Source organism: Ciconia boyciana, chromosome 23 (genome assembly GCF_034638445.1).
Source record: "Ciconia boyciana chromosome 23, ASM3463844v1, whole genome shotgun sequence".
Lineage (NCBI taxonomy): Eukaryota > Metazoa > Chordata > Aves > Ciconiiformes > Ciconiidae > Ciconia > Ciconia boyciana.
In genome coordinates, this window is record NC_132956.1 from 4,102,545 (window position 1) to 4,118,967 (window position 16,423).

The 16,423-nt window shown below is 59.7% G+C and overlaps 1 protein-coding gene across 6 annotated transcripts in view; it reads right to left on the bottom strand.

Moving 5' to 3' along the window:
* Positions 1 to 8,437: 8,437 nt before the first annotated feature.
* FOXP4 (forkhead box P4) overlaps positions 8,438 to 16,423 on the bottom strand; it is a 66,624-nt gene continuing 58,638 nt past the window's right edge. For all 6 annotated transcript variants that reach the window (XM_072844809.1, XM_072844808.1, XM_072844803.1 and 3 more), the window contains 4 exons: positions 14,336 to 14,457; positions 14,142 to 14,208; positions 13,850 to 14,016; positions 8,438 to 13,601 (listed from right to left, as the gene is read on the bottom strand). In XM_072844809.1, coding sequence (XP_072700910.1) covers positions 13,457 to 13,601; positions 13,850 to 14,016; positions 14,142 to 14,208; positions 14,336 to 14,457 — 501 coding nt within the window. In that variant the 3' untranslated portion in view covers positions 8,438 to 13,456. The remainder of the gene's footprint in view (positions 13,602 to 13,849; positions 14,017 to 14,141; positions 14,209 to 14,335; positions 14,458 to 16,423) is intronic.

Genomic DNA, 16,423 nt, shown 5'->3' on the forward strand with positions numbered 1-16,423 from the left:
GAGCCGGTCGGGGCCGCGGGGTTGGGTTTGGGGTTGGTTTTTCTTTTTTTTTTTTTTTTTTTCTTCCCAATTCCTTAAAAAAAAAAAAAAATTAAAAAAAAAGGCTGCGAGGACAAACAAACACCCACCCGCGTCCGCCGCGCCGCGCGGAGCAGGAGGGGGAGGAAAAGTTTCTTTTGGGGGATGGAGCAGAGCCGGGGAGGGGGAGGCGCAGGGCAGGCAGAGGTTGCTTGGCTCCCAGGGCCAGCCTCGAAATTGGGATTTCTCAGCTTTGCTGCGCTTTCGGCTCAGGGTTGGGTCGTCCCCCCCCAAAAAAAAACCCAACTATGGGGGGAGTAGTGGGTCTGGGAAACTCCCACCGCCCTGCGGCAAAGCCGTGCGCGGACCCTGGGGTGGGTGCTCCTGCCTGGCCGCTCTGCCCCTGGGCCGGGGAGCCAAGAGGGTGCTTTTGTTCCTGACTCTGCTGGTGCGTCCTGGGGAAAGCCTCTGCCTCCCCAACCCCTCCCTGCCTCAGTTTCCCCAATTGATAAGTGAGGTTTGGCTTTTTGGGGTGATGCCTGAAGGTGCTGGGATCGGAGGTGACAGTGCCACTGCCATCATCAGCCCCGAGAGCGAAGGCGTGAAACCGAGGTTTCAAGCGGTAGCGGCACTTCCCAAGTGGGCCAACCCAGGGTTCGCTGCGTTTGCTCCGGCGCTGTGTCCCTGCAGGGTCCCCACGAGGATTCGTCCTCGTGCAGAGCGTCATGTAGGACCCGGCGGGCCGTTTTCAAAGTTGTTTTTTTATAACACTGCTGTGTTTTCCTGCGTTTAAAAAGCCCAGCATTGCAAAGCGTATAAAAAGAGGCTGCAATCGCTCTGGAGCTCGGCTGGAGCCACGCTGCCGCCAGCGTGAGCCTGGAGCTGAACCAGCCGGCAGCATGGGGGGCTGCCCTCCCTGCCCTCCCCTGCAGCGCAGGGCCGAGGGGTCACCACGAGCCAGCACTTCCCTCCGTCACCGCTTCCCGGACACACCAGGGGTCCGGGTGGCAGCTCGATTTTGCAATCCAGAGCTATGGCTCCAGGTTCCCAGAGCAGGGCTGAACCCAGAGGACAGCCCTGGGTGACTCCCCACGTCCCGCTTCTTTCCTGCGTGGTGATGCCATAACCCTGCTGCCATCGGGGCTGTCTCCTACGCCGTGGTGCAGCATTTAATGTCACGAGGGATAAGGGGAAGGCGCTGAGACATCACTGCCGCAGCCACATGTAAAGGAAATGGGTTGGGAGGGGGAAATCAGGCAGCCAGGGGCACGAAGCGGGACTGGAGGGACCCGATGTGCTCAGGATCTTTCTGAAAGCTCCAGCCTGAAGCCAGGGAGATGGAGAGGGTCACGCAAGACCTCAAGAATCGGTCTGTTTGAAAGCCAACTTGTCGATACGGTTTGCGCCTTTTAAATAATCCTTCCAGGAGGAGCGTTCCTGCCTGCACCCTACAGGGGCCCTAAAACCCTGCTGCTGGAGCTGCGTCCTCCTGAGAGCCAGCCAGCACCATCCTGCCCACCCTGCTACGCTGAGAGCTGCACAACACAGTCCCTGCTTGGCAGGTCGGGAAAACAGGGACCCTGACACGGACAGAGCCCTGAGTGCACCCTGCCCGGGCAGCAGTGGGTGCGTGGGGAGCAGCACAGGGTGCAGCGTGGGGTGCAGCGCCATGCAGGGCCATGCACCCTCCTTCCTGGCCGCAGCGCTCCTGCCACAGAGAGCCCTTCTCTGCGTATATCGTTACTGAGGGTGAAGCATCGATTGACACCACGACGCCCCGTCCCCAGGGGGGCCACCCGGCGCAGGTCACCCTGCCAGGAGCCAGAGGCTGGATCATTTCCTTCACCTGACACTGCTCCGCTGGCCGCAGCTCCAGCAGGACCCAGCCAGCTTTCCACAAAGGTTCATTAAAGCAGCGTCCAAGCGTGGAGCCGGCCGTGCTGGTGACGGCGAGCGGGGGCCATGGGGCGTGCCGGCATCACCAGCCTCTGAGGCAGTGTCTGTGAGTCACGCCGAGAACACGCCAGCCCAACGCGCTGCCGCCGCACATTCCTCCCTGTTTACCTGCTCAGGCACCCCTGAGCCCGGCTCCACCGGGGCAGACGCACCCTCGCTCCTCCCGGGCAGCCCCGAGGGACGTGGCCCCACCGGACAAAGGTGCTTGATGCAAGAAGGACCCAGCAGCCCTGGGATTGCCTTGAACCTGGGGAAGGAGGAGGGCGGCTGCCCGGGCGGGTGATGCTCTGCTGGGGTGAGGACGGAGCTGGGAACCCGGGTGCCACGTGCTTGGCTCTGGCCATGAGGCTGCACAGCCGGGCGGGGATTAGCAGCACTTTTCCTCTGTGCTGACAGCTCGGCTTGATAACCCACAAAAAAAAATTAAAGACTACTTGGGAAGCTGAGTCACAACTTTGGTGGCTTAGGATCTCCCCGCCGTTCAGCCCTGGCTTTGGAGGGGGAAAGGGGCTCCCAGGGCGGCTGCACGGGCACCTGGGCTGGCAGACACCCAGGCACGGCAGGAGCTGTGCCACGCAGGAAAGTGCTTTGCAGGGTTTTTGGGGCTGGAGAGCAGCAGGGCTTTACCCGCAGCAACACCGGGGCTGTCCGCCTGCCCCATGGGCCATCCCACTGAGCACCCTGCGCCCCGAGCGGGGACACCCCCGGCCTCAGAAGCGCAGCACCGCTCCCCCTCCAAAAGAAAGGGATTACACCGAAGCCAAAGGCAGGATCCAACCTCACAAAACAAATCTGCGCCCTCCTTTCTTTTACCACCCATATCCCTTTGCTGTAAGGCAAAATGCTGTCCCTATATCTGCTCCCGGTGCCCCAAGGCTCTGCCCCCTCCCTGCCAGCCTGGGCAGGATCCATCCCATCTCGGCACAGCTCGATGATGGCTGACAGCAGGCCCGCTTTCTGCTGCCTTAACCCCGAGTTTAGCCCTCCTCCGCCGTTCCCCCCCACCTCCTCGCTGCCTCCTCCCATTGGGGTTTCTCTCCTGCCGCATCCCACGTTCATTCAGAAGCAGGAGGCGAAATTTGGCAAGCGCAAACCGAGGGCAGTCGGGGCCCAGCCTTCCCCGACCTCCCCTTAGCACACTGCATCGCGGGGACGGTTCGAGCACGTCACCGGCAGCATCCGTCACTGGCAGCATCCGGCGGGGCGAGCGGCTCAGCCAGCCCTGCCGCCGCTCTCCCATGAAGGGCCTTGGAAAAAAAGTGCCGCCGCTTTGCATTACTGTTGCCCAACAGAGATGAACCAGCCTCCAACGCCCTCCCGTGCTGCGGGGCTGCCGGGCCCTGGGCACGGCGGTCCTGCGGGGGCTCCAGCCCCGTCCCTGTACCGGGAAGCTCCAGGGATGGAGGCAAGCAGGAAGGAGCGAACGAGTCCGGCGAGGTCTCTCGTGGGGGTTACAATTTGCTCAGCGATGCCAAGTACCCAGCACACTGACAAGAGCGTTTTCCACAAAACCAAGTTTTTTTCCCCAAAGTGTTGTCTCCTCTAAAGAAAACTCCACCTGAGCAGTTTTAGGAGGGTGCTGGGGTGGGCAGGAGAGGGGCTGGGGGCACCTTGCAGTGTACAAATTAATCCTGCGGTGATTACACCGGGATTAATCCTGTGATATACCCGGGACTGCTGCACCCTGAGGAACACTGTGGGAGCTGGCCGTATTTTGGAAAACAAGGCCATTTCTGTAGGTGTGTGACTGCACTGACCCACATTCACAAACCCTGGCATCAGACACCGCTCCGAGCTCCTCTGCCGCCAAAGTAAATCCACCCGAGTCCGCCCAGCTCCCGGCTGCGTCTCGGGCTCCTTGGCAGGAGCGGGATCTGCGCCCCATCGCCCCCGGGTCTGCTGCTCCCCCCCACACCCCATAGCTCCCCATTGCCTGGGCTGGGAGCGGCATGGAAGTGGGGGGGCAGAGATTTAAACTGGCTGAAAAACCTCCCTGACCTTCCCGACTCTGGTGAGGATTTAGCACTAAGCCTCGACTTTGCAGTTCAAAGGGGGTTTTGCAACATTCCCGGCATTTATCCCTTGGCGAACCCTTTGCAGTTTCGAAACAAAAATAAATAAATAAGAGAAAATGCGTGCAATCCAAAAACAAAAAAAAAAAAAAACCAAGCCCAAGCCTCAGCGTGCGGTTAACCTGCCATGAATGGGACTGTAGATTTCGGCTGTGTCTCAACACAGAGCCGGGCTGTGCAGACTGAGCCGTGTTTGCTTAGGGTCCCAGCCATAACCCCCTGATCTGTCTAGCATAATTACCAGTCGCTGGGCGCACACAAAATCTCTAAACAAAATAACCTTCTCAAACCCTTCTGTATGAAGCAGGCGGGGGGGAGGAGAGGCACTGGCTCGCTGGGTTCGCAGTGAATGACCCCACTGTTTTAGATTTTCTGCTAAAAGATTTTGATGAGTCACGAGCTATTTCTGTAAATAAAAAAAAAAAAAAAAAGGAAATGGACATTAAAAAAAAAAAAAAGGTGGGGGGGCCCCATGAACATTCATCTTTTGAAGATGGCAAAATGAAAGACTTCCCCCCTCCCCTGCGTGCCACGCTCCGTCCCCGGGGGGGTTGTGTTGGTATTGGGGGGCAGAGGCACCTGAGCAGCCACGGGAGCATCGTGCCCCGCATGCCGGAGCAGCCCCACTGCTGCCACCCACCACGGCTGCTCCCGGGTGACTGCCAGGACCACGGCTTGGGGGGCTCGCTGGCCCCCCGGTGCTGGGGGGTGAGCGGGCCACATCCCAGGCAGGCAGGGGACCGAGCGTCACCGCAGCCTTTTGCAAGGAAGGAAACGGAGGCGTGAAGAAGCGCATTGCTGAGGAGGATACGGGTGCACCCGGGGATGGTGACACTGGGCAGCACCGTCCCTGCACGGGGCCAGGGCCGGCATTTCTCCCTGCTGCTGCGCTGGGGCTCGTGCTGAGCACAATTCTGGGCAGGGTCAGCAAAGCAGATTTGGCTTCAGGGTGGGGGTGACCGCCTGCTTCGGCTGCCCTGGCCGGAGCCGGGGCTCCCCGCCAGCCCCGGGGCACCGCGCGCGGCTGGATCCTACCGCGGGCAGCGAACTGGTGTGCTCGCGCTCGGCAACAAGGTCCCCTTTGTCCTCCCTCCCTGTCCTGTGCTGGGGGGACCTGCAGGCCTGGGGCTGATGTTCCAGGTTTCTGCACAGATGGGTACGAGCCGAGGCTTTCGGAGAGGCTGGGGTGGCAAAAGCGGGTGCTTACACTCAGCCGGTGCCTGCACTCCCTGTTCCTGGTCTTTTCCTTCCCAGCTACTGAAGCCACAGTTATTCTTCCCACCGCTTTTTGAGGCCCCCGGGGCAGGGGGCTCACAGCCCTGGGCCGCAGCACATCACAGCTTGTGCCTTGCTCCGGACACGATGTGATGCTGGTACTAAATCAGCCACGGTCTCTCCGCAGGGAACACATCGCTGTCTGAGCGGCAAGAGAAAAATAAATCAGCTGCACGCAGACAAAGTATATTCAAGGTCTGTTCTTACAGGAACTTGTCGATACCCGTCCAGCAGCCCCTGGGCAGAGGGTGGGCTGGGAACCCCAGGCGCTGCCCCTCCTGCCGCAGCCTCCAGCCCCACGAAGAAAGAGGAGGAGCAAAACGGGTACAGGAGGGAGACTAAAGCAGCGAGCAAACCCGCTCGTGGCCCATGGGTGGGTGGCCATTGCAGAGCGCAGGGCTCTGTGTGTGCCCTCTGCCCGCACGCGCTGTTTCAGGACCCCTTCTCAGCCCTGGTCCTGTGGGGGGGGGAATGCAGCCACATGGACCAGAGACCCCCCAAGACATCAGCGGCTCAGGGAGGGGAACAGATCTCAGAGCAAGAACCCTTTGGCCACATCCCTTCCTGGCCCTGGTTGTTGCAATTCCTCAATGCTCATTTAAAAAACAAACCAAAACAACCAAAAGCACTCCCTCCTTTTTTTTGTTCTTTTTAACTATTTGAAAGCTGTGCCGGCTGCGTGCATCCGAGGCAGCGGCTCGCCCCTGGTCAGAGGCTCAGCTCCCAGCAGCAAACCCTGCGCCGTGCTTCAGGGGTGTGCGAAACTCCCACGGATTTGGGGGAAAGCATCGAGCTAGCTGGAGAGAAGGGTGGTATCCTCATGGATGAAAGCTCTGGAGCACCCAGGAGGGAAGAGGAGGAGAGGGGTGGGTGCCTCCTGCCGCCGCTTTCGGGGTGCATGGAGTTGCTCTGCACCCAGGAGCTGAAGGGAGGGGGAGGCTGGTCCCAGTCTCTTCCCCCATCCACATACTGGTTTAGCAATCAAACCAAGAAAGCTTTCACATCCATAGCAAAAAAAAAAAAAAAAAAAAAAGGACAAAAAGTTTCTAGTTTAAAAGTTAAAAGCTCTTTCTCCAAGTGTTAAATCAATCAAAGCCACATGGTCCCCCAAGCAATCGACAGCCTGCACCCTGCGCGAGCCCCTGCACCCTCCCCGTGGGAGCTGGGGAGCCAGCGGAGGAGGGGGACTGGCCCCTCTGCATGGCTCGAGCACCCATGGGTGCTGGCTCAGCCCCCTGGGCGGGTGGCAAGGGGCCGGCGGAGGCACGTTCGGTGCGCCCCAGGAAGCCACCAGCGAGCTGGCCGTGGTTCAAAGAGCCCTGGAAAAGGGCCACTGGAAAAAAGATTAAGCAAGTTTGGCTGAGACAGAGCAGCGGAGGGAAAGGGGATATAACAGTCTATTAATATTGGCAGGGTCTAGACGCAGACGGGAGCCAGCCATTTCGCTGGGCTGCGAACCCTGGGGCTGCGAGGCGGCTGGGGGCCGCAGCGGCGGCCGAAATCTGCTCTCTGCCCTGTCCCGTCCTCATCCCTGTCCCCTTTGCTGCTGCAGCTCTGGCCAGGACTTAGAGCATGGATACTCAGGAAAAAAATAATGCAACGGCCAAAAGTTCCTGACAGCAAAGCCCCGATGCCCCGGGAAGTCGATTCCCCAAGGGGAGTGCCAAAACCTCACTTTTTTGTTTTTAAGGGGCAGATATCGAGGTTGCAAACCTGGCCCTGCTGTCAGAGCCTCGATGAGCACCCAGCGCTTCCGAATAAACCTCCAGTCCTCCGGCTGCGGGTGCTGAGCCACCGGGAAGCTGCCTCCTCGCTCGCTGTCGTGCCGGGGAGAACCAGGCTGCCGTCAGGGCCAAGCCATGGGCTCGGCGGCGCTGGGTGCCGTGTGTCCAGCTGCCCGGGGCTCTGCGCTGCGAGGGAGCGCGGGCGGCTGGTGGGTACCGCTGTTGCTGCTTCAGGCCTCTGGAGAACACGGACATGGATGTGTTAAACACGCGGTGGAGGGGCTTCACTGCAGAACTGGTCTTAAAAAAGAAACAAAAAAAAAGAAGAGGTAGGAGAAAAAATCCATAAGGGCAGTGGCAAAAGCTCTCTTACTTACTAATTATTAACTTCTTAATTATTGCTATTTTTCTTTTGTACAAGCAGATCTCCTGCTGCGGTAACGCCAGTGAACATCCAGCAACTCACCTTCGCCTCAGCCTTTGGGAAAACCCTTCCCATCTCAGCAGGGTGGAGCAGGGAAGAGGAGGAACACTCCTATCTGAGCTGCCCTTGCGCTTCTCCAGGGGCCACTGCCGCCCCATCCCATCCCATCCCATCCCATCCCATCCCATCCCATCCCATCCCATCCCATCCCCCCACAGGAGCCGGGTGCTGCGGAGGGCTGGCAGGGCTCTGCCCTGCAATCAGCACATCCAGGGAATCCAGGCACTTCCCAGGTTTCTGTAATGCAGGGAGCAGTGCCCCAGCGCCCGGGGATGTTACGGGCACTGGGTGGGTGCTGCCCCTCTCCGTGCCTTTGCCTGCCGGGGCTCAGAGGGATTGAACTCACAGAAAAAACCCGAGCATCTCCTGGCTCCTCATCAGCCACTGCAGCTCTACGGTGTCAGCTGGTGCTGGCAACAAAAAACCCTGGGTTTGGCAGCTTACGATGACCGTACGGCTCCCAGCACCACGACCGTACGGCTCCCAGCACCACGACCGTACGGCTCCCAGCACCTCGACCGTGCGGCTCCCAGCACTGGTGGACATGGGGCTCCACTGCTGCGATGCCACCAGCAGCATCAGCAAACACCCTGCGGGCAGGATGCGACCCCAAGGCTGGGCCAGCTCAGCAAACCCACCCGAAACAGGTATTTCAGCCAGTCCCCGGGTTCACATGGTGGTGTTGGAAGGAGCGAGCTGGTGAGGGGTAGATATAGGGACCTATGTTACCAGGGCTGCTGTAGCCCCCAGCTACCCCAACACCGACAGAGCAGAGCAAGTCACTTCTCTCCCCTCTGACAACCAGGCTGACCATCGCTCCCTCGCTGCTGAAGAGCCTACGAGGATTAAAAAAATGCAGATTTTTTTTTTTAATCAATAATCATAACAAAGCAGCCAGCACAGCAGCATGATAGGTAATTTATTTTATTGCATTTTATAATGCCATTGTCCATACAGATTACATGCAGCTAGATCTACTGTACAAGGGTTTACCGTCTGCCAAAGCAGACACACGGAAGTTCAGAGTACAAATACACAGCAATGCTATTTCCTTTATACAGCACGAGGGATGTGGCAGCGAAGGCGGCGGCGGGAGAGAAAGGGTCACTTTATACACATCCTCCCTCCCCTCCACCCTCCGGCCCCCTCGGACCTCATCCCACCTCCCCAGCATCACCTTCCCACCCAGCGCCAAAGAGGAGGGAAAAAAAAAACCAAGGGGAAAATAGGAAAAAGTTGCGGCAGAGCTGGCGCTTCCCTGGGGCAGCCAAGGGACGGGGATGCCCCCAGCCCCGACACCCACCTGGGTTCCCCTGGGGCCATCGCGGGCTGCTCCGGGGAGCGGAGGGTCCCCAAGCCCCCGGCTCCGGCCTGTCCCTACCTTCCCCAACACTTCCAGGACAAAAACCTAGATCCAGGGAGATCCTCTTGGGCGGTGAGGCTGGCCAGGCGTGTAAACAAAGCAAAGAAACCCTTTGGTTTAATGCAGGTTCAGCTGCTGCTTTCCCTTCACCTCCGCTGGCCTCCCCAGCAGCCCCCCCCGTGCTACCAGCACCCCTTTCCTTCGAGCACTGGTTTCCGACCCCCCCTCGGCTCTACCCATTCTATTCGGGGGAAAAAAAAATAATTGGGGGGGGAAAAAAAAAAAGAAAAACATGGAAAACTGAGTAATTCCTTCGGTGGGAGATACCAGAAAAATGCCTTTAGTTACAGTGAGGTGCCCATACCTTCCCCTCGCAGAACTGCCCCAGGGGGCAAAGAAACAGGAAATAAAACAAAACAAAACAAAAAAATCCAGAAAAAAACCCAAAAAGAACAATTCGTGTTGGTAGGTTTAAACCCAGTATATATATATCTCAATATATACAGACATACAATTCTGCCACACATTGCGTTTGGTCCTTTACCCTTCCTTCTCTCCCCTCCCCGCCTCCGGCGTGTGTTTGAGGTAAGACACGCAGAATTTTGGAAAATTCAAACTAGCAAAAAATAAACCAGAGGAGTGAGGGGGGTGGGTGCGGGTGAGGCTGGGAGGGGGCATGGTACCTGGGTTCGGATGGGACCCTGCAGAGGCAGCTGGGCTGGGTGGGGGGTAAGAGAATGAATTAAATTTACCCCTGAGTATCAAACCGGGCACGTTTCCCATGAAATCACCCACCGTGATTCCCGTTTCAGCAACGGCCGGGGAAGAGGAAGTTTGCAAACCTGTGCACGTGTTTAAAGAAAAAAACTCCTTTATATTTATATATTTATTTTTATATATATAATATATATATATAGTGCTCTTTGGAGCCAGGATGGAGGCTAACGACCTATAGGAATATACGGCGCAGAGGGGAAGGCGCCAGGTTTTCCTCGCGGGGTCTGGGGTTGATAGCATGATGGCGGACAGGGATTTTGGCTGGACCTGGGGGGGTCTGGAGGCACGCGGCTCGCCCTGGCTCTGGGAGGTATTTCGGGGATGTCTGTACCTCTGGAAAAGCTTAAAAAAAATAAAATAAAATAAAATCACACCCCAAGCAGGAACCGCAGCGGGTGCTGGAGGGCTTGCCAATGCTGGGCGCGCTTTGTGCCTGGACTGCCTTGGATTTTGCCCCAGCCGTATGCAAAATAAACAGGGGGTTGCAGAGCTGCTAAAAAATTAAATTTGAAGAGCACAAGGAAGGGGAGGGGAAAGGACCCAGGAAGAGCAAACAAGAGGGGAGCCGCTACTGAAACACCCCATAGAAAAACAGCGAGGGGGTCTGAACCCACGCACAGCCCACAGCCCCATGGATGCGGGGAAGGACCCACCAGCAAAACACCCCGGTGGCGGGTGGGAGCTGGGGCCGGCAGCACCCACCACCCTCCGGTGCAATGGCTCCCCGCACCCATGCAAGCTCCCGAGTGCCTGCGGCACCGGCCGTGCCCGCACGCATCAGGCTGCAAAACCTCCGTCTCCGCGGGAAGGACGAGCTATACCAGTACAAGGCCAGGTCGCTCCCTCCCCAGGGACACCGGGGTGTCCCAGACACGCTGAAGCAGCACGAGGGGTGACGCTGGGTGCTGGCGCTGCCATAAAGAGGCACAATTGCCTCCCCTCCGCTGGGGAGATACGAACCAAGAACCCAAAAGCCTGGATGGAGGCAGGTGATCCCCTGCCGAGGGTGAACTGCGTCCGAGCAGCAGCAGAGGGGGGCCGGGGGCTGCACCCCAACATCCACCCCATCCATCCTTCCCCGCTCCTTCGTACAAGTAAAGCAGCAATGCGCGACGCCGGCCTCCCTCCAGCAACACCCACCCGCGGCAGCTGTAAACTTGTTTAAAACAATAACTTAAAATCAAAAGACTGAAAAAAAAAAAGAAAAACAGAAAAAAAAAAAGCAAGCAGATGGGGAATATACGCGGCGCCTCCGGCCTCGCAGCTCCTTTGGAGGTACCGGGGGGACGGGGCTGCAGCCACACTGCAAGAGACGGGGTTCGGTTCGTGCCCCCCAGCCTGGGCAGGGTCTTTGGTGTCCGGCAGAGCCCGGGTGGGAGCCGGTGGCGGCGAGGACGAGCCAGGAGAGGCCGGAGGGCGAGGGGAAGCGGGCGGCCTGGCAAACCTCCTCGCCCTGGTATTTTGGCAGCTGCGAGGGAGCGAGCGAGGCTGCGGCGCGGGGAGAAACACGGGTCGAGTGGAGACACCTAGCGAAGGCCGGCACGGCGAGCACCCACGCACCACGGCCACCCACGCATGGGGCTGGGGAGGGCAGGTTTCGCAGGATTTTCTGGGTTTTTAGGGAGGGGAAAGGGCCCCTCTGCAACACCAGCCAGGGATCGGGGTGCTGCTGACCCCCGTTAACAGCCCCACTGGGCTGTGCATCCGCCCCGGGTGGCTGCTGCTCCCCGAGGGTCTCAGCATCCCCCGGCGGGTGCTGGGGTGGCACAGGGGAACAAGGCCAGGGGGGTTTCACTCAACCTCACCGATGGTTGCAGGGGGGGACCAAGGACCCCCCCCCCAGTCTCTGCAGCCACCTGGGTATCAAGGATGCAACAGGCAGCAAAAAGGAGGGTGGGAGGTACGGACTCACCCCAGGGACACACGCCACAGGGCCAAGAGCCCCTTGGGGATATCACAGAGGTGATGCATGGGGACAAACAAGCACACCCCCCCACGACCCACAGCTGTGCGTTGCATTTTCAACCCAAAATGCAGCTCCCGGGATGCCGGCGCCAGGACCCCAGCACGGGGCTGGGGGCCGTGTGCTGGGGCAGTGACCCAGCCCCCACCGGCAACGCCTCGTCCCGGGGTACCAGGGACAGGGAGGGACAGAGCAGCGCTCAGGGTCACTTTGCGAGAGCCTGGAGCTGGGCTCAAAAACGAGAGCAGCTCCACGTCCATCACAGCAAGTTCCCCAAGACCCTGCTGCGTGCCAGGACAGCCAGTGCCAGCCTGGCCGTGCCGGGAAGGTGCTGGTCCCCAAGGCCAGCACAGGGCACCGGGGAGGCCGCGGCTGCCTGCCGGGAGGAGCCCGGCGATGGATACCCACATCACCACCACAGAAAGAAAGAGCAGGGAGAAGAGGGGTGTTTGGTTGTGTTGTTCTCGTTATTATTAATATTTCTTTTTTTTTTTTTTTTGGCATTAATACCATCTGTTCACCTGAACTACGGACCTTCTGTCTCTAGAAATCTTTTGGTATCTTCCCATCTGGACGCACACAAAAGGATAACGAAAAGAAAAGATGAAAGCGGAAGCCCCAGCGGCAGCAGGCTCGGCTCGCCGGCCACGGCCAGGTTCGGCCGCCACGGGGTTTCACTGGGGTCGGCTTTGCTACCAGCAGGATGGCCGAGCAGCGGCTCACCACCGGGCTCTGCCCATGCCAGCTCCTCTGCGGGTGCCCCCAGGAGGAAGCTCGGCAGTGGTGGATGCTGCCTCCCCACGCCATTGCCCGTCCTCGGGGACCCTGCCCCAGCTTTGGAGGAGGAACCGGGCGCGCAGGGGACCAGGAGCCTTTCCCTGAAGTTGAAGTCGGGCCACCGGCTGTCCCCGCACAGGCTAGGAGAGGTGTCACCCGCTGCAGCCGACATGGAGAAGGAAGCGGGGAGCCGTGTCCTCGCTGCCTGGCGCTGGTGGTCGGCTGGGGACGGTTGTCACTGCTGGGTGCCACCAGCCCCCCCACCAGTGGGGACCGGGGGGCTCGGGGAGGACGGCCGACCCGGGGTGGGCTGCTCTGCTCGCCGGGCGGTTTAGCAAACTGCCGGAGGTGACAAGGCGAAGGGGACACAGTCCCACCAACGCGCCGGTCCTCGTCCTTCCCCAGCCGCGAGACAACGGTGCAAGCCCGACGGCCAGACCACGGCAGAGGACTCGCCCCTGTTTCTGCTGTTTCTTCCCCCAAAGCTGGGTGGAGGCAGCGCGTGGGCAGGGTCCACAGTCCCTCCTAGTGCAAAACCCACTGGGGGATGAAGAGACGACAGCGGGTTCCTGCCATCGCCTTCCCTCCCTGGGGCGGTCACTGGCAGAGGCTCGAGCATCGCCGGGCGGCAGAGCACCGCAGGGGAAGAGGGGACAGAGGTGCCTTTCCCGTGCCCACCGTGCACAGGGAAGGAAAGAGGGACCATTTCGGACAGAAACAACCTACCATCCTCGTTCACCAGTCACTAACCAAGGGAGAAGGGGAGAAAAAGTCCAGCTCTCGGGTTTTTGCTTCTCGTGTTGCAGGATGTCCCCCACGGCAGGGGTCGGTCAGTCACCGGGGCCACGGCGCGGGGCAGTGGGGAGCGGGAGGGACGCGCCGTCAGCAACAGGTTGTTGCACCAAGGAAACCCTTTTGCTTTGTGGAAGTGCCTTTAAGAAACAGGTTAACGCCAAAGGTCACCTTGGGGAGGTGGGAGCTGTCGCTTGGTCTCCGGCTGGGAGGGTGGGAAGGGTTTGCCCCTCGGTGGGGAGGAGGAAGGGGTCCTTAGGACAAGTCTTCCACCGGCAGCTCCTCCTCCAGGTCCCTGTCGTCGGGAATCGTCACATTCTGGTTGGTGGTGGCCATCAGCGAGACGGGTCTGCTGTCGTCCTCTGCCTCAGCAGGTTCCTCCTTCACGTGCACTGGATGGCTGCGAGGAGGGTAGCCTTCAGCCTCGGGGAGCAGCTGGACACAACCCCACGAAGCTCTCGGTCCCATGGGGCAGCCCAAACCTCCTCCGTCCCTGCGCTGCCCCTCGCCCCGGGGCCGGGAGCCACAGGAGGCAACGAGCAGCTCCCGGTGCCCAATATGCCACCATCCCTTAGCTCCAAACCCTCCAGCAGCCCAGTAACCCCCACCAGCACCGTCCCTCATCCCCTCGCCCCCGGCCAGGCTGACCTGTACTGCTGGGGGGACAGGCGCGGGCTGTTGCTGCCGTTGCTGTTGACCTGCTCCACGGTGCTGCTCACGTCGTCGTGGCCCACGTGCAGCATGCCGCTGGCGGAGCTGGTGTTGATCATGGTGGGGCTGTTCAGCAGCGGGAAGCTGCTCTCCGCCAGCGCAGCCTGCAACAGAAAGCAGCGGCAGTTCAAGGCATGGAGGATGCGAGACTGCGATGGAAAACGGGACTGCAGAGCGGCGAAGGTTTAGTGGCCCCGCATCCCTGCCAGGGACGGGACTGGGTCCTTACCTGGTAACTTGCATTAAGTGCTCCATAACCGAGTCCTGAAATCATGTTTTTGACTAAAGTTGGACTCCTGCAGAAAGAGAGAAAGCAGAACGATGCACGGCTGAGCGCTCCCGGCCTGGGGGCGGGGGGTTTGGCAGCGGAGGTGGGTGCGAGTGTGGCTCCCGGGCTGTGTCCCGCAGGAGAGGAGGACCCACCCTGTCATCTTTGGTGGCCTTCGCTTTTGGTACTCGTGCTCGTCGACGGTCCAGACGGCTCCCTTGACGTTCTCCACGCGCACGAAGCACTTGTGCAGGCTCAGGTTGTGGCGGACGGCATTCTGTGGGCAAAGCGGGCAGGGGAGCTCAGTGGCACGGCCCTCGCCCTGCCACCCGGACCCCTCCTCTTCCTCCCCATCCTCTTCCTCGCCCAGCCCCTGCGGGTCCCCACGGCTCCGCCTGGCCGCGCTTGGCTTGTCTACAGCCAAACGGTCTGCAAAGCCACCCGGGGATGCTGCGAGTGCTCGCTCACCCCATCGGCACTGGGAGGGTTTAGGAGTCGAGCCCCCGAGCCGCACGTGGGACACGACCCTGTTTCACGGGCCTTGGCCAGATGCCGAGGAAGACGGGGACAGCGTGGGACAAGGGACAAGTCACACCAGCAAGGACCCGGGAGCAGAGCCACCCTCTCCACTGCAGCGCGCTCGGCGATGCTCGGCAAAGCCGGCTAATCTTTTCCTTTCTTTTTCTTTCCCCCCACCCTCCCTTTTTGGTTCTTTCCCTCCCTTTCTTCTTTACATCGACCATCTTTACATTTCTAAATGTAAAATAAAGAGACACACACGTAGGCAGACAGTGCAGCCCCGAGAGATACCAGCTCCCTTTTCCCCTTCCAACTCCCTGCCATTTGCTACTGCCCCTATTTCATTACCAATTTTAATTTGCCTCTAATTAAATCCTGTGTATTTTTCCGACTCACTTGCTAATCCATGAGGGAGGCAGGAGGCTGGAGTGGAATCTCTCCGAGCTATAATTACAAAGGGCCTAATCACGCCGGGGCTCTGCCTTTGAATAAATTTCCTTGCATTAAGGTTCTCAGATTCTCTGCCTTGCAAATGAGAATGACCCCAATTTCAGGAAGTTGGCCTCGGAGGGTTTTTTTATATTTTTTTTTTTTTTTATTTCGAGTCCTGATTCGTGATGAGAGACTAATTCGTTACGCTAAAACATTAACAGCAATTTAAAAGGTCGAACGGGGGCTGTATAAACAAAGGAGCCGGCCAACACAACAAGGCAAAAGGAGACACAAGGACTGAACCCCCCCCGCGCTGGAAAGTGTTAGAGTTCCCAGAAACTCATCAAATCGCACTGTCCCCCCTTTTTAATTTAAGGACAAAACCAAACAAAGCTGGGCTCCTTTCCTCGTCCTCCATCCTCCAGCCGCTGCCCTGTGCCCGCCGCCGCCTGCCAGCCACCCCAGCGTCCCTGGCCGTGCCATCGTGCCCAGCGCTGCCGCGATGGCCCCGGTGAGAGCCGGGTCACGGGGTGGCACACGGCGGGGACGGGCAGGCTGCTGCTCCTCTCGCTGCTCGGCAGAGCCAGCCTGAAGGGGAAACTTTGCAAGCGGCTCCCTGGCTCCCAGGAGCCGGTTTGTGGGGAATGAGATTCGGGCACAGTCGGTGCTGTTCGATGTGATTTTTGGGGGGAACTGGGAACCCGCCGGTCGGCAGCCAGCCCCGCTCCTCGGGTGATGCTCGGTGCGGTGCAGAGCGCGGTCCCCAGGTGCCAGCCCGGTGCCATTGCTGCTCTCTCCCAAAGGGATATGCTCCGTTTGGGACGTGCCCTGCCCCAGGGGCTGAGGCATCCCTCGTCCTCAGACCCCGTGCTGGCATCACCCGGGGAGGAGGGCACGGCCGCACTCGGCACCGCGCAGACAGACATCCCGGGGAGCTGGAAATCCAAGGGGCATTCCAGACACTGCTGTGCTCCCTGGCCAGCGATGGAGCAGGATGAGTCCCCGGCCCCTGCTCTGCCCTTGCACCATGTCTGCAAATACCCCGCACCCTGCCCATGCCAGGGGGTCCAAAGTCCAGCCGGGGCTGGGTCGGCTGCTGCCCTTGAAGCCCTGTCGCCTGGTGAGCAAACACAGGACTTCCTCCCCTTGCCGGGGCCGGATCCTGCCCCGTGCTCCCCTTCCTCCTTCCTGTGCACGCAGGGGACTCCTCGTCCAAACAAAGCCCCGATTAAAGGCAAGAAGCGTGGCAAAGCCGAAACCTTTCCTGCACGTGGAGACGCAGCCCCGGCCCG